The sequence below is a fragment of the Typopeltis vanoorti genome, chromosome 6 (assembly GCF_054136105.1).
Source record: "Typopeltis vanoorti isolate ZY-2024b chromosome 6, IOZ_Tvanoo_1.0, whole genome shotgun sequence".
NCBI classification, from domain to species: Eukaryota; Metazoa; Arthropoda; class Arachnida; order Uropygi; family Thelyphonidae; genus Typopeltis; species Typopeltis vanoorti.
The window spans coordinates 11961314-11985108 of record NC_143554.1 but is presented as its reverse complement, the minus strand read 5'-3'; the positions used below and the strand labels follow the sequence as shown (position 1 = coordinate 11985108).

The following is a 23795-nucleotide window of genomic DNA, read 5'->3' as shown; positions in this document are numbered from 1 at the left end:
ACTTGCATAAATCTTACCAGCAACACTCCGTAGAGAAATACATCTGTAATTCTAACATTCTGCTTTATTTCCCTTTTTGTATATGGGTACTATGAGAGCTTTACTCCAATCATCTGGAATTCGTCATTCTGAACTATGCAGTGTAGCCACCACAAGACTTTTATATCTCCATACTTGAGCATTTCTGGTTGAATATCATCTACTCCTGCTGCCTTTCCGCATTTCACGTCTTTGATGGCTTTTTCTACTTCAAGTATGGATATGTATTCCTGACTGCATGCCTGTTGAACATTTTTTACCATTATGCTATCACAGTTTGTTTCATTTAGCAATTTTCCGAAGCAATTTCTCCGTACTTCAAGGATATCATATTTTTTCTTCTGTTTTCATTTCACCTTTATCATCTCTAATTTCTTTTACAGCACTCTTTCCTCCATTTTTGAGTTTTTTCAACAGCTTCCATTACATTTTGCCACCTTCCTGCTATCTAACTGCCAACTTACAACTCAAATAAAGACTAAGTATTGCTTGTGTATTGAAGATCTTATCTCTTGGCACCTTGTCACATTCCTTTTCCAAATCGACAAAACTTAAATACAGATCTTTGTTATATTCCCATGCTTTCTAAACTATTTGTCGTAAAGTGAAGATCTGATCCTGACAGCCTCTATTTGACCTGAATCCAGCTTGTTCTTCACCAAGCTTTTATTCCACAATTCCTCTCAACCGTTTCTCAAGTATACTTGCATATATCTTACCAGGAACACTCAGTAGGGATATACCTCTGTAATTCTCACATTCAGTTTTATTTCCCTTTTTATATATGGGTACTATGAGAGCTCTACTCCAATCATCGGGAATTCGTCCCTCTGTCCAGGCTTTCTGAACTAAGCAGAGCGGCCACTGCAAGACTTTTATACCACCATGCTTCAGCATTTCTGGTCGAATATCATCTACTCCTGCTGCCTTTCCACATTTTAAGCCTTTGATGGCTTTTTCTACGTCAAGTATGGATATGTATTCCTGACTGCATGCCTGGTCAGTGTTTTTTATCACTATGCTGTTAGCACTGCTTGTTTCATTTAGCAAATTTTCAAAGTAATTACTTCATACTTCAAGGATATCTTTTTCTCCTGTTTTTATATCACCTTTATCATCTCTAACTCCTTTTACAGCACTCTTTCCTCCATTCCTAAGCTTCTTCAAAAACCTCCAGAATATTTTGCCACCTTCTTGATATTTATTTTCTATGTTCTTGCCAAAGTACTCTCATGACTTTTGTTTAGCTTTCTTACATTTTTCTGTATTCTCTAAGAGCACAAGCTGACTTATTTGCCAGGAACTTTTGATATGCTTTCTTCTTTTCCTTCACTGCCTCTTTAACTTCTGGAGGTCTAATTTTTTTATCCTTGCAGACAACCTCACCACATGCCTCTCTAGGTGAATCAATCAGGGTTTTCTTCAAGGCTTGCCATTGAATCTCCAAGGTTTGGTTCCTATTCTCAAACTCTTTCATTTTTTCTTCAATAATCTTTGTGTATTTTAGTCTACAGTTCACATCTGAGAGCTGCTCAACTTTTATTTGCTTTAAAACTTTCTTACATGTCATTCTTTTCAATATGAAATTCAATTTTATCCTGCTCAAGACGTGATCACTTCCAATTTCAAATCCTCTGTACACTCTGGTGTCCTGCATCAGGGAGAAATCAGCATCACTATCAACAATAACATAGTCAATGAGACTTTTCTTATTCCTTGCCTCTTCTCTCCATTTGAATTTGTGTACATTTTTTATGTTGGAACATGGTGTTAGTGATAACCAGTCCATGACCTGAGCAGAAATCCAACAGGTATTTGCCATTATTATTAGCTTTGCTCTTTTCTCGAAATTTTCCCAAAACATTTTTGTATGTCTGACAATCACTTTCTACTCTGCTATTTAGATCCCCAACAAGGACCAACTTTTCTTTTTTCATTGTTTTAGTAGCTTTCTCTAGAGCCTCAAAAAATTCCTCCACTTATACCTTAGTAGAGCTTTCTGTGGGTCCATAGGCACAAATAAGTCTCATTGTCCAGTTCCCCATTCTGATATTTGCCCAAATCACTCTACTTGACACTGCCTGCCATTCAAGAAGATTAGCCTCGTATTTTGTGTTGAATACTATGGCTACTCCTTTTCCTTGATTGTCATTGCCTGAATATAACATTTTGTATTTATTACTCAGAAAGATCTCACCAGTTTTTGTCTTTTTTGTTTCAGTCACACCTATTATGTCAATCTGGTACTTATCTAATTCCTCAGCTAACTCCATTTCTTTGCTATTCAGGCTTCTTATGTTGATAGTACCAATCTTTAACTCTGGTGATGTCGAGTTGGGGTGTGTTTTCAGATTTGTTCCAGTAGCTGACTTTTTGCTGTTCGCCATGGTTCCCTGGAGAAAACAACGGGGGCCTTGTTTAACTGGGCGACGTCCCAGCCGGCATGAAATTTTGTCATGTTGTACCATCATTTTGTATTTTGGTTTAACCAACAGGAATACAATTTGGTTGGCTAAATCCCAAATTGCCAGCCCATCCTCGTTCGTTCAGTATCCAGGTAGATACCCAACAGGGTGCACCACGAGAAGGTGAGAATTGGACATTAGGTCAGAAGCCCTGGTCAGTTTTCCGCACTCCTTTAAAAGCTATGTGTACTAAAGACTATTAGGTACTTTATACATGAATAAATATTTCTTACTTATGGATAGGGTGTAATTAATGAGATATTGTTTAAATAATTGATATTTATTACAAATTTAACAAATTATACATTTTAGTGTGAAATAATTTCAACAAGAATAGCCAAAAACACTTTTGTTAATTTTTAATAGGAAGGTCTCCATTAAACAGCCAAAACAGCTGTAAATCCTGATTGCATGGACTGAATAAGATGATCAAACAGTTCTTGTGGGATATTTCCCCACTCTTCTGTGAGAGCAATTTCGAGCTCTTGAAGTGATCATGGTGGAACCAGTCAAGCAGAAATGCACCTACCAAAAGCATTCCAGGCTTGTTCAATTGGATTACAATCCGGTGAACAGGCAGGCCAGTCCATTCGATACCTTCTTCCTCAAACCACTCATAGCAACTTTGCATTGTGTGGATGAGCATTGTTATCCATAAAAATTAATTGTAGCAGCATATGGATGAACTATAGGTTCCAAAATCTCATCATGATACATTTGGGCTGTTAAGGAACCATTTCTGATAAAACAGAGTTCAGTATGGCCACTTATACTTATTCCAGCACATACCATCAAACTCCCACCTTGATGTTGGGGTTTTTCGTGAACAAACTATGGATTATTTCTTGTTCCACTCTTTCACGCCATATCAAGTATGTTGGTTATCTGGTTGCAGACTGAACCTGGACTCATCACTAAAAAGTACATGAGCCCAATCCTCATTTGTCCAATTGCAGTGTTCCTGATTGGTCTTTGGCCATATAAACCTATGGCATGAAGACAATTTTGAACATTTCCTGTCTGCAGAAAGCAATTCCAAAGTCGCAAAATTACGCTTTGAGATACACGACATGCTTGAGCGACAACTTGCTGCGTTTGTCCAGCTTCTAATCGACCAATGGCTCTCCAAGCCATTTATTCCGGGATATCATGTTGCTCTGCCATTTTTAATGAAATAATGGGTGATAGGTAACACAAGTTTACAATTGAAGTGATAATTATGCACTGTGGAAGTGCGCAACAAGCCACACTTTTATACTCCCCCATGCTAATATGGCTAAGACAGGTTTCGACAAGTCTTAACATGATTTTGTACGCAGTTGTGTGTTCTACACTGTTGTATATTAAGAATATTTTAAAATAAATGTGTTACATTTGTAAATTATTTTTATGACTTTATAATTTACAAGAAACCCAAAATATCTCCTAACTGTTTTGAGCAGTATATATTACATTAACTCAACAATAATAGCCTACAAATCTTGTCTAATCTTGCGTGTGCGTGTGTGTCAATATCAAGAAGAATGATGGCACACATTCAACCCATTTGACTTCTGTTTCAGGTTCTCCAGCAATACCCTTTCTCACTCCAGGACTTTAGGTAATAATTTCAGCTAGTGAGTTTTAAAAGCATACTTATTATATAAAAGAGCACCTTATGTAGTCAATTTCATTGGCTGCAATCCTATAGCAGGATGATTAAGACAACTACGGAATAGTTGTGCTGATACAAATCAATAAAGTAAAGAATGATCCAATATATTTTTTTGTTAACCACAAACCTACCTCAGAACTATACTGAAAACAAAAAGTTGTGATCTATTCTTCATTCCTCTACTGTTAGGAAGTTGGATATAGAGTAATCTAATAGTACAAGTATAGATGAGAATGTGAAAAGAGTAGCCAAATATAAGAATAATGAGTATATGATGTTTAAAACCCAAACAGAAACTCAAAATGACCAATATAAAAGAAGATTAGTAAAATATACTTAAAAGTTAGAAATGCATAATATTAAGAGCTAAAAAATGTGAGACCAAGATGACTGGAAAACTTACTGAATGATGAAATATGAAGAAATAAATGGTAAAAATTATGGTGTAGGGGAGGAGAGTACCATTGCAGTACCATTAATCTTTTTGTCGATTTTTCCTTACCAAGTAACATGAATACACATTAAATTTGAATGATGCAAAAGATATCAGGGAAGAAGCTAGATTTTATTAAATCAAGAGTGTCTGTTAGTAGTATATTAGCAAATAAGGAAGTGACATCAAAACTAACCATTATATCTGAATAATAAATAAACATCATATAAAAATATCGTACAAACTCCAAAAATAAGAAGCATGTCAAGTCTGTTTGTATCATCGGACTCTGGCTGGCCAATTCTAGTAATGACCAGAGACTAACTGCCTTTGAATGGTAAACATTCTTTTATATATATCAAAATGTAAAAGAAAAGTAATATTATAATTAATAATGATATTAACAATTTAATTACAAAGTTACATGAATCTGTTGGACTCTTTATATGAAGGTACACCAGTACTTATGACATTTTTAATAGTAAACACGTTGAACATTTTTCATAGTAAACTCCATCTGTACTTCTCACAATATGAAAAATTTGTGAACCTCTAGAAAACTACAGCATTTTTAAAATGTTCAAAAATCAATTCTACCTACTTATTACAACATGGTAAGTTTTTATGACACTTGGAATTGCACAACAGTTTTAGATCTCTGCATTTACATCTGTTTGTTGAGCACTTTTGAGTATAGTTGCACTGAGTGTAACCTTGCCTACCAATGACTGAGTGACTGGATAACTTCCCTTCATAAACCTCATTTTCTTCTTCTTCAGGTGTCACTCTGCAGACTGCATGAACAGGCTGTCCACAAGATTAATAATAATAGGCTGATGTACATTCCTCTGCACATACTATACACAATATACTTGTTATTGTTATTTGTTTTGCCATTATCATTTTCAAATGTTTATGACGTTTATTCTACTTTCTAGTTCTTGTTCTGCTCTCTCCAGATCATCATCTGTTACAAGCTTGTCCATGATGTCTTTTGGCAGATGTGAAGTGCTCAGATCTATTTAGTTTTGCAGCATACCTCTGTATTATGAGCATTTTTTCATAAATTAAATAAATCTAAGACCTTGAGTTGTAACAGATGTAAATGCAGAGCTCTGAAACTGTTGTGCAATTCCAAGTGTCATAAGAACTTACCATGTTGTAAGTTGCATCTATGCCACAATCATTCTGAATGTTGTAGCTCTTTCTATGGAACTTGACTCTGGCTGTCTCGATTTACTGTGTACCACATACTATTAAGTTTGTTATTACTTTATTGACGAGCTCTCTTCCATTGTCTGATTACAACACACTTGAGGCTCCAATAATAGTGAAAATATCCAGCAGGTTGTATGCCACTTCTACTGCTCTTAAATTGTAAAAGCACAAATTTTGTCAAGTGATCCAGAAATGCATTCTGTATTATCTATCCCCAGTTTAGCATAACCACAGCACAAAAGTACTATACTTTTTTAGTTTCATGGGTAGGATTGGGGGAAAAAAAAAGAAAAAAAAAACCAGCTTACAAGATTGACTACAGTCTATGTACTGGAAATACAATTACCATGGATGCTCAAGCCACTTGAGTAGAAAGTGACCAGGAAAATTAACAGCAAGACACACTACTCCGAGTCTACGTGCAACTGCTTCAAAAATAACACACAATGTGATGGGAATTCCAGTTCTTTTATCAAGTACCTATAAATTAAAAACAATCTCATTACAGAGGGATCAGATGATGACAAAATACAACTTGCACTGCATCAAGAAATTTTCGATATTTTTATTACATACTTGAAAATAAATTGATTAGAATTTCAGCATGGAATGAAGTGACATATTTAGAACAATATTTCTTTGGTAATACGTTATTTAAAAAGGTGCATGTGATATCTTCTTTTTTCATGACATAGGCTAGTTTGTAATCTAAAGGACTGTTGTAGGCTATCAGTATACTATTGAGAACTGTATGATAATTGCTTGTTTTATGTGTGTATACATACACAGTTGTGCATTGTTTACATATTACGTTTATGTGCAGCAGCACTAATTTTAACAAAGTAAATGTAGTAGAATATTAGTTTGTAGTTTACTGTATCCAAAAATAAGTATTATTGTTTAATGTTTGTGTATGTTTAAAATATATAAATTAAAAAGCTTACTTAGTTCACTGAAACAGAATTTTTACCACTTTCAAGCACTGTAAAGATAACTTATAATGCAACGGTTTCCCTCACTCCACAACTGAAGAAGAAACAGATGTATTGTGTGCGTGTGTGTGTGTGTTGGAGTATGCATGAGTGAAAAGAACATGGCAACTAGTAAACAGCTGTATAGAGTTGTGAGAGAGATACAGATATGAGGTGATATGGAACTTTTTGGAACTAGTGAGAAAAAGTTCCATTAGTAGTGGGTTTTCAGAAAGAAAGAAAGATATTTTTTGTTTTGCAGCTGTTATGTAACAAAAATAACCAGAAGAATAGTTGTGGAAGAAATTTAATGGCTGTTTCAGGAGATACAGTGAGTTGATTTTTAAGGGTTTGATAATTTTTAATTGGGAATCCTTCGTACAGGAAGAGGAAAAAGACTGTATATCTTGAAGATGAGAGTAGAAAGAAGAAATGCTAGACAGTGTTCAAATTTGAAGCTTTTATTGTCAAATGTGAACTTTTTGTATCACTAAGAAAAGAAAAAACTACAGCTATAAATGAAAGAGACATTTCTCCTAAAACGCAGGAGAAATGTCTCTTTCAAGAAGTTCAGATGAAGTTAAGAGACAATATTCTTTTGTTAGCTGGTAGTTTTTGGGCCCCAAAACCAGATAACATGTAATTATTTATTTTTAAGACAAGTTTTGGTTATAGAGAATATGAAAGGGGGGGGGGGGGTGTGTGTGTGTGGAAAGTTCTCATAAACACCTCGAAGAAAAATTATATTACAGTAACTGATATAACCACAAGAAAGAACATACAAGGATATCTACTCTATATATACAGAGTGTTTCAAAAAGAATGTCCCGATTTGAAAATCGTATATCCCTGCAACCACGAACCACAAATGAATGCGACGAGTACCACGTGAATGGCCTTGGCCCAGAGTTTGATATGACGACAGCTAGACTGCCACATTGGAACCTCCAAGTTCGTCAGTTTTTAAATGAAATGTTGCCCCAGTGTTGGATTGGACGCACGGGACTCCATGACTTGGCACTACACTCTTGGCCTCCAAGATCTCCAGACATCACCAGTTGTGACTTCTTTTCATGAGGATATGTAAAAGACTGTGTTTATGTTCCTCCATTACCCGCTGACTTGGTTGAGCTCAGAACCAGAATCACGGCTGCAGTACATTCCATAACAGAAGATACTCTCAGACGCATTTGGGATGAATTCAGCTATCGGCTTGATGTTGTCAGTGCAGCAGGTGGAGGGCACATAGAGCATTTGTAATTGTGGTGAGTGAAACTTTAGGCCTTAGTTCATATTTGGTAATTTATTTTGTAACTGTACCACATTTTCATTATGAAATATAATTATTTGAAATCAGGTCATTCATTTTTAAACGCCCTATATATAAAAAGATAAGCCAAAATTTGAAATGTTTTTATGTCACGTTTTTTTGCCTCTGGCTTACCAGTCATGAACTTGGGGGGGGGAGATAGGAGAATTTTCATATTATATTTAATAATGAAAATGTACCACATTTTCATTATTAAATATAATTATTTGAAATCGGGTCATTCATTTTGAAACACCCTATATATAAAAAAAGATAAGCTGAAAATTGAAACGTTTTTGTCTCCAGCTTACCATCCCCGAACTCGGGGGTTTTGGGTGCCATAGGTGCAGGGGCAGACCCCCCCCAGTAAGAATATAAGAACATAAGTTACCTCCATAACTCTGCTACTAGTATATTCTTTCTTGTGGTTATATCAGTTGCTTTAATAACATTTTTGTCTAGGTGTTTATCAAACCTTTTGAAACCCCTCTCGTGTTGTATATATATATTGTATAAATGTATCTTATTAAACTGTTTTTCACTGCTTATATATAGAGGGGGTGAAGATTCAATTTGCTTAATTATTGTTGAATTTAAGATTGAATTTTGGGAATAGATAGCAAATTACATATATCCAGGATCTTACTTGAGCACTTAGATTTCAGTATAGAAATCTGATACCACTCAATCTATTTTTTACAATAGGTGCAGCAGCCGGATTTAACAAAGGTTTGATTCATTCTTATGAATGTGACATCATGAAGAGTTTGAATAATGTTGAGGAGAGACTAAGTGAGCAAGTAGTATATGAGAAATTGAGCAAATGTGATAATATATCACCACATACTGTGAAGGAATGTGCAAGGGAGTTGACATCTGCCTCATTAGTGCATCCAGGGAGGGAAACAGCCCTCTCCCCCACCAAAAAAAAAAAAAAAAAAAATTTCCTAAAATCTTTTCCTAATTAAATTTTTTTTATTTATGTTGTGTTGTGTCTTCTATTTCTATATTACTTATGAATTAGTGGTCACGTAAGGTGGGAATACCCTCTAGCTCTCGGGAATCACGTCCATTGTGAACGCAAAGCAAACGAAGTAGTGCTCGGGCGATACTTTGTTTGCCCGAGTTGGGCCAGAGATCACGGGTATCATGCATTGCTGATCACTGCAGATGCTCAGTCATTGGTCGTATGCAATGTGCAGTGTGTATTCTCAAATCGTCTACTCAACCTCCCCCCCCTCAGTGTGCCACTGTTCTGCCTTGACATATTTGTTTAATATGAGTCTTATATTGGGTCAAGTTTCAAAGAAGTGGAAGAAGGAAGGCAAGATTGTGCCACTTCATAAGGGAGGTGACTGAACTCAAGCATCAAATTATATGCCTATCTGTGTGTCAGTTGTGGTGGTGGTTAAAGTGTTGGAGAGGCTGGTGAGAACCAGGATCCAGTCGATTGGCAACAGTAGTATTATCTTTGATGGACAGCATGGATTTGCTAAAGGGAGGTCATGTTTTATCTACTTATCACAATAAGGGTTCAATGGACAAAGGAGATGGATACACAGTAGTATACTTAGGTTTTGCAAAGGTTTTTGATAGATTACCGCATGATAAGTTGATAGTCAAACTAGAGCAGATGGGGGTTGGATATTAGGCTAGTGTATTGGATTAGAGACTGGCTATCTGATAGATATTAACAAGTTGTGTATGGGGAAGCAATATCGTGGAAGAGGAAAGTCACTAGCACTGTGCCTAAGGGATCTATGGCCATTGTTGTTTCACCTGTATGCTAATGATATTGGAGAAGATTTGGATGAGGATATACAGTTGTTTGCAGATGTTCTGGCCTAACAAGAAGACTTGAATAGATTGAGGGAATGGACATGGAAGTGGAGATGCCAGTTCACTGTAAGGTTTTAAAATTTGGAAAACAAAGATGGGATGTAGAATTTACGCTTGGTGGGAATATATTGTTGAGGAAATAATAGATCCTGGGGTGATAGTGGATAAGGATCTCAAATTTAGAGGACACACTGCCAAAATTGTGAGGACAACAGAATGAATTCTGGGAATGATGCAGAAGACACTGAATTTTAGAAATAAGGAGATTCTTGTTCCACTGTCTAAGGCCTTGATTAGGCCACATATGGACTACTGTGCACAGATTTGGTCAGCTGGTTTTCAAACGGTCGAAGAGATGCTGGAAAGGGTCCAGAGGTGATTGACTAAGCTAGTTTCTGATCTTTGGAATATGAGGAAGAGGGAGTGATATGACACAGATGTATAATTCGGTAAGGGGGCTGTTATAGGATCAATGCTGAAGAGGTTTTTCATAAAACAATGGGAGATCAGGGGAGAACAAGAGATACATTACTGGAAGCTGTATAAGGAGGGGTGTAAACAAGGAAGTGAGAAACATGTTTTTTGCATGCAAAGTTGTGAATGATTGGAATGCCTTGCCTGAGAGTGTTGTGTTTGCAGAGAATTTCAATGTGTTTAAGCCAAGGTATGATTGCTGTGTGTATGACAAAGGGATTTCCTAGATAAGTCTCTGACTCTGTGGGGTCTTAGGATGATAATAATAATTTTTTTTAAAATTATTTACATCATCAATTTCTGGATTGGTACTCCCCCCCAGAAGTGTTCAGGTTACTATGACAGCACTACATGATTAGGTTTAGATTATTATTAATCTCTTATCAATTTTCCTCCAAATTAATCTATTATTTGTGAGCACTCCAATATTTTCATATCTAATATTTAATGCTTCTAAGGCACTTCTGACTGAATCAATCCACCTAGACCCTGGTCTTCCTCTGGATCTCTTTCCTGCCATCTTGCCATCAAACATGTTTCTGTTCTGCTAACCTTTCTTCATCGATTCTATTTAAGTATTTCAGCTATATTTAGGCACAATGTTTAGTGAAGATGGCAAGTTAAATATGGAAATAGACAACAGAATAAGCAAAGGTGGTATGGTGGGTAGCCAGCTGAATAAATTTATATGGAATAAGAGAGAAATTATATGAGGGTTCTGAGAAAAATTAGTGGAGTGAACCATTCTGACATCAATGGCAGAATCATATTAAAAATTATGATTTTTAAGACCTTGACATTGCTAATAATGTCAAGTACCTTTCTAAAATCTTAATTTTTAATATGATTCTGCCATTGATGCATTGGTTCACTCCCCTTCTGATGGCTATTCATTAGTGCCATGGGTGGGCTAAAGGATAGATAATCCAGAAAACTCTATTCCAGAAACCAAACACTTTTTTTTTATAAGGTCTAAAACAAGTAGTGGTCTCCAACTAGATAAAAATCATTTACTACCTTAAAAAAAGGACACATTACTTAAGAGTTAATGAATAAATTTATTCATGAAAGAACAGTTCTTATATATTTCCTTCATTAAAAAAGTTACAAAAACAGGCTATATATATATTTAACATTATCAAGAAGAATGTCTATTAAAATATCTTATTACATCTATCAGCTTATGAAGCTTGCACAAATATTTTTATATTACAGTAGAATCTGCTTATTGTGATTGAGAATAATATTATCAATCGGCTGTTGTTATCAAAATCAGTCAGTTCCGAAACACACCGTTTAAAATGAATTAAAAATAATTCATCTATTATAATCAAAGCTCCAGTTATTGTTACCAGAATCCTCAAATGGTTAGCCTTTTGCATCTCAGAATTCTAAGAAATAAGGGTTAATCAGGAGAAAATTTGACAAATGACTGCGCACATAATATTTCACATTAATACTTACATATGAGAAAACTATCCGCAAGATGGGTGCCGCTTTTGTTCACGCTGGATCAAAAGCTCTTCTGCAATGTGACCACAAAATTGTTTGATTTATGCTATGAAGTCCTTTCGCATTCCCCATACTCTCCAGATTTGGTTCCCTCGAACTACTATTTGTTTCCAAACATGAAAAAATGATGGCTGGCAGGAAAGAGATTTTCATCAAACAATGAGGTGATTGCCGAAACAACTGTTTATTTTGAAGAGTTGGACAAATCATACTATATGGATGGGATCAAAAAACTCAAAATGGTTGAACTAAGTGTATACGCCCTCTGTCCAAAAAGAAACACCACAGGCCAATTATAATTATTCAAATAATTTATTTCAATCAATATACTCTCCCACAGCTTCAATACAGTGTTTGGCATAGTCAATTAATTTGTTAAATGAGTTTTTTATATCGGTTTTTGGGATACTGTTGAGGGTCACGTTTACTGCTGCTTGAATGTTTTCAATGGTGTTGTATCGCTTTCCTTTCATCGCAAATGAAGTCGGGGGAAGAAAAAGAAGTCACAGGGTGCTAAATCAGGTGAATACAGCGAGTGATCTAACACACAAACTTGGGTTTTGCACAAAAACTGTCTCACAATGTTCGAACGATGAGATGGTGCATTATCGTGCAAAAGTGACTAGCTGCCTGCATCACGATATTCATGCCGTATGCAACGAATTCTCGCTATCAATCACTTGAAAACTTCAAGATAAAACTTGCCATTGACCGTTTGGCCAGACAGAATGAATTCTTATGTGGATAATGCTCCCGGAATAGTAGAAACAAAGCATTGTCTTTACTTTTGACTTCTCCAAGTGACTTTTTTCGGATGCCCCTCTTCTGATGGTCTCTACTCAGCATTCTAGCACTTTGTTTCAGGCTCATACTCAAAACAACACGTTTCATCACCAGTAACGATCGTTTCAAGGAAGTTTGAGTCCTTACGAGCAATTTTAATGAGGTCCTTGCAGTGTTCAATTCGATACATTTTTTTGGTCATCAGTCAACTTGTAGGAAACAAATTGCAAATTCAATTTACGAAGGCCCAAACTCTCGGTCAAAATGTTGTGCACAGTTGATTTTGGAATCCCAATTCATCTTCAATCAATCTCACGGACGATTTCGGATTTTCTTTGATGAAATCATGCACTTTTTGGATGTTAACTTTGCTCAGTCCAGTTTTTGGATGGCCCAGCTTTTTGTCGTCCTCAAGCATCTCACGACCACTTTGAAATCACTTAAATGCTTACATGCTGAACTCGTAAACTTGAGTATGGCATAAGCATTCATCACTGTATGCTTTTTGAAGCATTTGATGCATTTCAGTAAAACTTTTACCAAATTTAACACATAAGTCAATTGCAGCTCTCTGCGACTGACTTTTGCTGCTTTCGACAACAAAAAGATACAACAGGTGGCACCACTGGTTTCTTCCTGGACAGAGGGTGTAGACCTCAAAAAAGACTATGTTGATAAATAAAAAATGTTTGTCCCAAAAAATTATGTTTTCTTCATTTTTACACTGACTTATCGAACAACCCTCGTATTATCGCAGAGCAATTTGTGCAAGAATTACAGCTGAACTTGATTATATAAAAGATCAATTTGATGCAAGTGCAATTGCAAAAAAGATTTCCCTTCTTGATGCATTGCATTCAATAGCAATGTCATGGAAACAGGTCTCAGAGAAGACTATTGAAAACTGCTTCCAAAAAGGTGGATTTTTTAAGACAAACTCTGAAACTCCTTCTTCTGAAGAATTTGAATATCTTACAAATGAAATTTTTGATAAAATCCCAGATGGTATGTCAAAAGAAGAATTTGAAAATTGGTTGGATATTGATAACAATGTCGAAGTGGTGGCTACAATGACAGTGTTGGAAATATGTCAATCTGCTTCCAATGAGAACTTTAAACTAATAGAAGAAGGTGAATCTAATACAAGTAAAGAAGAACAAATTTTAGAAGCTCCTCCAACCAATGCCCAGATACAAGAAGCTCTATGAATACTTCGGCACAGTGTGCAACACAGAGCAACAAATATCGAAAGGCATTATGAGTATGAGCAATTTGTTCATGAACTGCTATATTCAAAGACATGACAGACAACACTAGATAATTAAAATAAATTTTATGTTGTTGGTTATTAATAAGTTGTTTATAAAAATAAATTAAATAGCATAAGCCAAATCTTAGTTTTATACTGACTTCCTCCAGCATCTATTTTTAATAAAAACAACCAAAATAAAGGTTGATGTGAAGAAATTAATCTAGACATACATTTTTGAAAGAATGAGAACAAGAAAGCCATTATGATGTTTAAAATAACGGATACAGAAATGCAGAGCAACAAATCAGCAAATGTTTGTATACTTTTCTGAGCATCATCAAAAGCTTCTGACAAAATACAATATAGACAGTAATTGATTAGATGTAAATCTCACAGCAGACAGCAATATGAAGAAGAGTAAGAAAAACTGCATATAGCTAAGCGATGACAAATGTTCTAAAAATATTACATTTTTATAGATGGTCAAAGGAGACCAAAAATTATCCAAAATAAATAACATTACAATTACTAACTTCCATTAGGCTGATGATACTTCTCACAATCCACCACAGTAGCAGATTGTGAAGAGTATACACTACTAGGTAGGAGTTACTTTAACACAGAAAAAATCAAAATCACGATTGTAGCAAAATATAATTATATATCAAAATAAATGAAGAGAGAAAGAACAAGTGAAATTCAAATACTTGGGCTGTTGAGGTTCTGATAAGAAGCAGAATGAATTCAAATGACAAGAAAAGAATTTCTGAAAATAAAATGAGTACTGTAAATGGAGGCTGAATTAGACTTAAGATGGAGAACAGCAAAATGTTATGCAAGTTGATGTTATACAGAACTGAGTCACGGATAATACTAAACAAAAATCCAAGCTAGCTAGCTGAAATATGTTGATATATGAACATTTACTCAATATATCATGGATGAATATTACAGAAATTAGCCAAAACACCAAACTAGCAGTATACAAGACAGTGTTAATAAGTTATAAACCTGAAAGTTGGGTTAGAAATAAAGCACTTGATCAAAGACCTCAGATGTGCAAATTCTGAGAAAAATTAGGGGAGTAACCAGATGGCATTAATGGAGGTATCATACTAAAAATAAGGACATTATTAAGAAAGACCTCAGCATTGTTAGTATTCAGCAATGTGTGAACAGAGCTAACCTCAGATGATATGATGACAAAAAGAATGAAAGAAAAGTAAGGTTAACAAAATAGATTTTAATGCTAAGATGGCAGGAAAAAGATACAAAGGAAGACCAATATCTAGATGGATTAATTCAATCAGAAGTTTCCTAGAAGACTGAACTATCATATGTGACAATATTGGAGTATATATAACAATTTGCATTCTGACAAAGTAATAGAACTAATTTAGAGGAAGTTTATATTACCAAAACTCAATCATGTACTGTCATAGTAGCTTGTATATCCCACATGAGATTACATATTAGAAAATTGATGATGACATTGGATGAATAGTAATAAAAAAATAAAGGGAAGAATAAAAAAAGGTTAATAAAGAATTAAAAAATGTAATTAAGAAATGGAAGGAAGTTACTATGAATGTATTATAGAAATGAAAAGTTTAGTATTTTACAAATAATAAAGGGCAAATGGAGCATAGGAAGAACATCATAGTTAACAAAGAAAATAAACAGAAATAAGAAATGCAAGTTTGCTAAAGAACAGTTGAAGTAGAGTAGACCGTGTTTCTGTAAATCAATAATTTTTTTTTTCTTTCAGAAGTTTGCCAACTTCAAATAAATTATGTTGTCTAGAATATAACAACAGAGAAAATCAGACTTAAATGTTTACTAAGAAGATTCTGATAGATTATCAGATTTCAGAATATGGTCTGAGGGTGTCAGCAGTGTAAAGTTATATCCTTCTGGTGTGGGAATGGTCATGTGTTGCACATACGTGGGTGGTCTGAAAAGCTCTCAGCCTAACAATGAAAAAACGAATTTATAATTTCAAAATTATAAATTTTGTAGTGGTTCTCAGTAAGATCTGCAAAATACTTCTCTACAGCAGCAATCACCTTTTGATTCAAAGAAAAACGCTGACCAGCGAGGAAGAGTTTTAGTTTTGGGAAGAGACAGAAGTCAGAGGGAGCCAAATCTGGAGAATAGGGTGGATGTTCCAACAATTCATAGTGCAGATCCCTTAATTTTCCCATTGTCAAAACATCTTTGTGGGCAAGTGCATTATTCTGATGAAAGATGATTTTTTTTTCTTCTGCAAACCGTGTCCTTTCTCACGAATTTTTTCATCTAGTCTGGTTAAAAGATCGGAATAATATTCCCCAGTTACTGTTTTACCCTTTTCAAGATAATTAATGAACAACAAGCCTTAAGCATCCCAAAACACTGATGCCACGACCTTGTCTTTGGCACTTAACAACTGGCTTCTGTCCACTGCTGTTTGGATTCTGGTGAATCCAAGTTTCATCCATAGTAATAAATTGACACAGTTTTATTCTTGTTAAAATGCTCCAAGCACAGTTTAGAGATTTTCATGCGAGTGCATTTTTGATCAATGCAGCAGCCATCTTGTGCAAAGCTTTTTCATTTGCAATTCTTCAAGCAAAATACATCCTACACGTTCTTTTGAAATGCTTATAGTCTCAGCAATTTCACACACTTCAATTCGTTGGCCATCCAATATCATATTGAACACTCGATCAATGATTTCTGGTGTTGTTACACTTTTTGAACGTCCTTCATGTAGATCATCTTCAAGGCTGGTACAGCCGTGATTAAGCTCGGCAGCCAATTTCTTAATTATCGAAAACGAAGGAGAAGAGTGCCCATAAACTTCGAATGAATTTCTTTTGGCGTTAAACCTTCTTTTACAAAGAATTTTATAAAATTTTATAATTTTTAAATTTTAAAATAATTTTATATAGATGATTTTATACTCAATTTTATCTATTTCAAGTTAAGACAACACTTTTGCTTCCGACAGCTGTATAAAAAAAAAAAAAAAAAAAAACTACTCGATAGAATGACTGGCAATTTCACATGGATGTTTATGACAGATGTTCCAACTTAAAAAAAAAAAAAAATCTTGCCGATAGAGTTAACATTTATGGTCAAGGCCAAGAACTTTTCAGATCACCCACATAGCTCTTGTCAAAATGTTATCAGAGCAAATCATTCAGTGTGCAGCACAATTCCTTATTTATTATTAGCTACAGGATAACGATATATCAGTTTATGAAGGTGCAAAACACTATATTCTTTATTATATTAAAATGCACTGCTACATGGATAATTTGTGGATATAAAAGTGTCTCAGCATTTAAGCAAAAAAAAAAAAAAAAAAAAAAAAAAAAAAAAAAAAAATCAGGCTTTTTATATGGAATTTTTTTTTTAAATTAAGCCACAAATTGAAATATTTAATCTGTCAGTTATAATAAAAAAATATGAATCATTTAAGCCACTATTATTTTTATGATTTTAATAACAATTAAATGTTTCATGTCCGAAACAGTAACCATATTCTTGAAACCATAGAACATATGAAAACTGTTGATGTAAATAAAAAATGACCGGTACCAACTGGATTTCATTCAATGATTTCAGTAACTAGTAAACAGCAAAAGGAACTACACTGGACTTACTTGGTTGATGAAGGAGTTTTCTGCACTGTAATAATCATCTTTGTTTCCAGAAAATTTAAGATATTGGAAAAGAACTGTGTTGATGCAAATTAATATTACTTTACATTCTTCAGGAGCCCAGAGGGATTGCTCTAATGGTTTGTCTAAATAAGAAAATGCAAAATGAACATTTTTTTGTGATTATGAGGTCAAATTCTAAAAGAAAAATCTATAAGTACTTAAACATATGTTAAAAATACCAACTAATCATAGGCAGCAAGACCCTAAAAAAAGACCTGGAGATAGCAGGGTTTTTTATTCACAGAAAGACGATTTTCATTTCATTATGCAAACAAATGACCAGAAAATACATGCAACTGACAGACAAAGCAGACATAATAGTTCACATCTAACCTACTCCTAAGAAGGAAAATAAATCTCCTAATAATACTCCTATGAAGGACAGTACGATGACACTAATTGTCATCCAACTGCCATTTTGATTTTTTGAGTAATGAAGAATTCCATTAACAGTCAACTTTATACCACCTAGAAATACGAATGCTAGCATGGATTCCACCAATGTTAATTATCAGGTGATCTTCATATGTTATCCACCCATGCACAAATGGCATGTAAAAATCTGAAAAAGCTCAAGTGGTATCATTTGATATTTCCAAGGTATTTCATCTTGTGTGGCATCACTAAATTCCTGATATGCATCCTCAAGGGGTGTTCAGGATATTATGATAGCAATTCATGAAAAAATTACATCACGATCAACTTCCCATCAAATTTCCTTCAAGTTAATCCATTATCTATCAAATCTCCAATATTATCAGATATCATATTTCTGCCTTCTAAGACACTTCTTACTGTATCAATCCAGCTAGAGCTTGCTCTACCTCTGGGACTTTTTCTTGCCATCCTGACAAAAAAAAAAAAACACTTGTTTGCTAACCCGTCCTCTCCTGTTCTCAGAACTCTCATATCTGTGGTCTCAACTTCTGATCACTGTCAAATCCGAAAGTTAAAATTGGTTTGAACACTGTCTTGTATACAGTTCATTTAGTGTTTTGACTAATTTCTCATTTATTCCATATAAATTTATTCACCTGACTTTCTACCATATCAATTTTGCTAATTCCGTTGTCTATTTCCATATTTGTTTGCCTTCTTTACTAAAAAAAGTGCCTAATTAGCTAAAATGTTTTATTTGTTCTATAGGTATATCACACGGGTGTTCAACCCATCAATCACGGAGCAATTTTTGGTCAATCTCTTGTGTAATCCTAATTACTTACAAATTTAATTAAAACTGAAAACATATTTTATTTTTCATTATTTTGTATTATTTTTAATTCGCTTTAAGTGTATTGCTATTGTTTATTTATTTTTCGTTAAAATTGTCAAATCAGTAATTTTCTTATAAGTCCGGGTAAATGAATTAATTTGGATCAGTGGAAGTCAAACAGTGAGCCGAGTGAATACGATTATAAGCAAAGTGTAAAAACTCGATTGTAGCTTAAACATTAAACATTCCAAAGCACATTACATTGATGATTTTTTACTTAGGTTAAGTCCCATATGAATACTGTAAAAAAATAAACTTTGTTTGTCTTGGTATAGTTTGTATTAGATTGAAGCTAACTGTATATACTGCTTTAATAAGAATATGTTAGTGTTAAAAACAAAGGCAATGTTTTTGTCACCAAAGATGTACATGGCGGCATTAGAAAGATTGTTATTGAAACTTGTATGTATGAGAAAGGCTTGCAGGCTCTAAGTGTAACCATCTCTGAAGTCAGTCAGAAAGAGTTCAAACAACTTTCCGATGGCCGGCAACTTACAATCAAAAGAAAGCGGAGGAAAACAAAAGGAGTGCCGAACGTGAAACTTAAGATGAAAAGACACATACTGATTCTTTAGGGGTTGCCAAACTTAATGCGAGGTCTCAGAGGAGGCCTAATAAAAAGGGACTGAAGCAAGCAGAAGGGGTCCAGTTCCAGAATTGCTGTCAGAGAGGAGGCGCCTGGTCCAGAGTTGCCATCAGAGAGACTGCCCGGATCCACATTGCTTGAGAGAGGAGTTTCCTGCTTCCAGAAAGGAGCTTCTCGGTTCGAGACGTTGCTAGAGAGAGACTACTTCTAGGCCGCAGACAAGGTTTCAAATTACCGAAAGGAAGAGTTCCAATTGCCGGAGAAAAGTTTCCATGCCACAGAGGGATCCAGTTAACAGCAGTTCTAGCTGTAATTGAAACAGCAGAAAAAGAAGGTATTTTTGGCGAGCCCAAGCAGAGGAGAAAAGGCAAGGCAAATTTCCCGAAGCACCTTCGCTCGTAAGTTTTTCTTTTCGCCGAAGCTGAATGAGCCCACAGCCCACTACGTTCCTGATGAGATGCAGATGAGCCAAAATTTCCTGAAGAAGATCTGAGACTAAAGAATTGCCATAGAACTTTTAGTGAAAGATTTTTGACTGAATGTAAGATACAGAGCCTTTGTAAGTTTAAAACTTTTATATAATTCCTGTTATAGTTGATACAAGAAAGACTTTTAAGATATATGTTTAATAGTGTTAAGAAATGTCCATAAGAGAATCAATTGGCATGTTAGAGGTTGATATCAAATGTGTAAAGATAACTCAACACAGATTTAGGTAACCTCTTTACGAGTAAGCTTAGAGATTAATAAGTAAAAATTTGTAAACTGAGCGGTAACCTTATGTGTTAAAGAAAGAAGGTTCTAATTTTTGCTAAAGAGTTTTTATAGATGGATAGAGAAAGCAATCTCCCTAACGTTAAAATTGTATATATTTCATAGTAATGTAAATAATTTTCATTTGACTTTCTTGTTAAAAGAGTGCTGCCTGTTTGTTTATTTACAACTGCACTGTTTCTAAAATAAATATGACTTGTTGAGCGGGAATCTAAGTGAGTTGGTCAAAACGTGAAATTAAGAAAAAGAATAGACCACGACTGTTTGTGAAAGTTTTAATGTAGGAATTTGTGTTAGAGAAAGAAAAAGAGAGAGAGAGAGAGAAATCTACCAGCCATATATTTGAGTTCTTTTTGCTAATCAAAGATATGAGTGGCACAGTCTCATTTTAAATAAATTTTCTAATATCTTAGGCATAAGACTCGGAATGAGAAAGGTAGATAAACATAGCACATAATAAGATAAACAAGAGAGATTCTGTGAGAGAGAAAGCGCGCACAGCAAATTAGAATAACGGAGAATAAAGTATAGAGTAAAAGACATCACAAGTAATTAATAGAAATTACAAGTCTACAAAGTTAAATAATAATAAAAGTTCACAATGTTGCAGTATCGACTGGATAGCAAAAGTAGACGTATAACAAAAACACATCATATGCGGTTAATTTAATTTGAGGATAATCATGAGTGTATCAAAGAAATCGAAGACGTATCATTTTTACAAAGCATGGGAAACGGATTTTTTTTTTTTACAATGGTAAATGGAAAGTATTGTTGTTTGATTTGTAATTCATCTATAGCAATTCCGAAGAAAGGTAATATTGAGAGACATTTTCAATCGCTACATGTAAAATATGATGAAGATTTTCTCCATTCAAATTCCGAAATACGTAAATCAAAAATTATAAATTTAAAAGGAGGACTTTCCGGGCAACAAAATATGATTTTGAAAGTAATAAATAAACCAATATCAGTCACTATCGCATCTTTGAAAGTGTGTCATTTATTAGCAAAGCAAAAAAGCCTTTTACTGATGGAGAGTTAATAAAAGAATGGTTCTTGCAGCAGCAGAATCTTTATTTTCTGATTTTAAAAATAAAAATGAAATCATTTCGAATATTAAAGATTTACAACTTTCCAGAACAACGGTTATGAGAAGAATTGAAATTTTAAGTGCCTATCTGAATACTCAGTTAATGTCAGACATTCACCAGTGTGTTGCATTTTCATTACAATTTGATGAATCAAACGACTTCACTGATATTACTCAGTTAATGGTATTTATTCGCATGGTATTTCAAGATTATTCAAGTAAAGAATTTTTGAAAATTATACCATTATTGGGAAGGACTAGGGGAAAAGACATTTTTTCGGCATTTGATGAATTTGTGAAACAACACAAACTTCTGCTTTTTAAACTTGTGTCTATTACTACTGATGGTGCTCCTGCAATGATAGATAATAAATCAGGCTTCATTTCATGATGTAAAAACGATAACAAATATTCAGATTTTTTAACGTACCACTGTATTATTCACTAACAAGTACTGTGTAGTAAAAGATTGAACACAAAAGATGTTTTGGATATTACATTTAAAATTGTAAATTCTGTTCGAGGATAAGCCCTGCAATGGCGGTTATTTAAATTACAGGCAGATGATGATAGGGAACTTCTGTTGTACAATGTTCGCTGGCTCAGCAGAAGTCAATTTTTAGAAAGATTTCTTGTATTAATTAATGATATAAAAATTTTTCTTGATGAAAAAGGAGATATTTATCCACAATTGAGTGATAATAGATGGTTTTTACACTTATAATTTTTAGTAGATTTCTATACGAAATTAAGCAGTTTAAATTTAGAGTTACAAGGTAGAGATAAAAATTTAATTGACATGTTAAGTTCAATAAAAACTTTCCAACAATATTTACTTTTATTAAAGAAAAATATAAACGACCGTGAATTTAGACATCTCCCATATTTATTAAAATTTTTTGAACAAAATCAAGAAATGCTTCGCTATGATTTAAAAGAATTTATTCGTGAAATATAATTAGTTGAGGAGGAAATAAATTCAAGATTTAAAGATTTTAATAAAACTTCCCAATATTAACTGATATTGCGCGAAAAATTCTGTCGTGTTTTGGATCGACATACTTGTCAGAATCCACTTTTTCAAATATGAACGTCATAAAAAATCAATTAAGAAACCAAATTACAAATGATCATTTGGATGATTGTTTGCGATTGGCCACTTCTTCATATCAACTTGACTATGAAAATATTGCGAGGTCCAAACAATGCCAAATTTCACGTTAACTCTTTTTTTTTTTTTTTTTTTTTTTTAATCAACCAGCATTTCCTGTAACTTGTGAGTTTGTAATCAATCTGTTGTTTTTTTCTAACTTTAGTTTTCCAAAATAGAGAAATAAATATTTTATTCCAATATATTTGTTTTTTTTTTAGTTGTTTATTTGTGTGTAATCAGATATCAGGTTGGGGGAACATGATCTATATAAGAGAGTAGATCGCCGAATAACTTTTTATAGAAAAGTAGCTCGTGCAGTAAAAAAAGGTTGAACACCACTGGTATATCATCTGCATCCATTCAGGATGCAGTTGATGTTTTCAATGTTTCTGTCTATTTTCATTGTGTCTTTTTATAGCTGACTTTCATACTACAGCAATTATTCAATTTAACCAGAGAATCCTGCAGTCTTTTTACTGGTTTTATTTAGAAGTATATGAACAGCAGAAAATAAAGAGCTGATATTAACAACTTTAATTGTTATTTATTGAGTCTGATATCAATTAAATTAACAAATTTAAGTGATATCAGGCTCAATGCCACTTTCTTTCATAATGTGATCCATGTAAATGATGAATAACAGGATAGATAATACGTACACCCTTGTCACACTGGATTTGACATCAAACCATCTTCCTATACCTCCTTCAATTCTAACTGACTTGCAACTCTAATATAGATGTACTGCTCAATGTAACTGGAGCATTTTGAAAATTCTTCTCTTCATGCCTTTTTCCAGATCTACAAAACTTACAGATGCTTATACCCCATGATTTCTCGACTATTTGTTTTAAAGTAAAAATCTGATCCTGACAACCTCTACTTGGCCTGAAGCTTGTTCTTTTCAAAACTTCCCTTCCACAATTTTTCTTCAGCTTTTTCTCAAGTAGACTTGCATAATCTTACTGGGAACACTCAGTAGGGCAATTCCTTTAATTCTCACATTCAGTTTTATTTCCCTTTTTTTATATAGCTATTATGAAAGCTCTACTCCAATCATCTGGAATTTGACATTCAGACTGGCATTCTGAATTATGCAGCATAACAGTTATAAAGCTGTAATACCTCTTATTTAAAAATCATCTATTCCAACTGTCTTTCCACATTTCAAGTTTTGTTGGCTTTTTCTACTTCAAATATTAATAAGTATTCCTGATTGTCTTCCTGTTTAGTGTTTTCTGCCACTGTGCTTTCACT

The 23795-nt window shown here is 34.1% G+C and overlaps 1 protein-coding gene across 1 annotated transcript in view; it reads right to left on the bottom strand.

The window, feature by feature from the left end:
• LOC150105293 (F-box only protein 21-like) overlaps positions 1-23795 on the bottom strand; it is a 159389-nt gene that overhangs the window by 71469 nt on the left and 64125 nt on the right. Inside the window, exons 5-6 of the mRNA XM_090394671.1 lie at positions 17600-17742; positions 6156-6289 (exon numbers count right to left, since the gene is read on the bottom strand). Coding sequence (XP_090250797.1) covers positions 6156-6289; positions 17600-17742 — 277 coding nt within the window. The remainder of the gene's footprint in view (positions 1-6155; positions 6290-17599; positions 17743-23795) is intronic.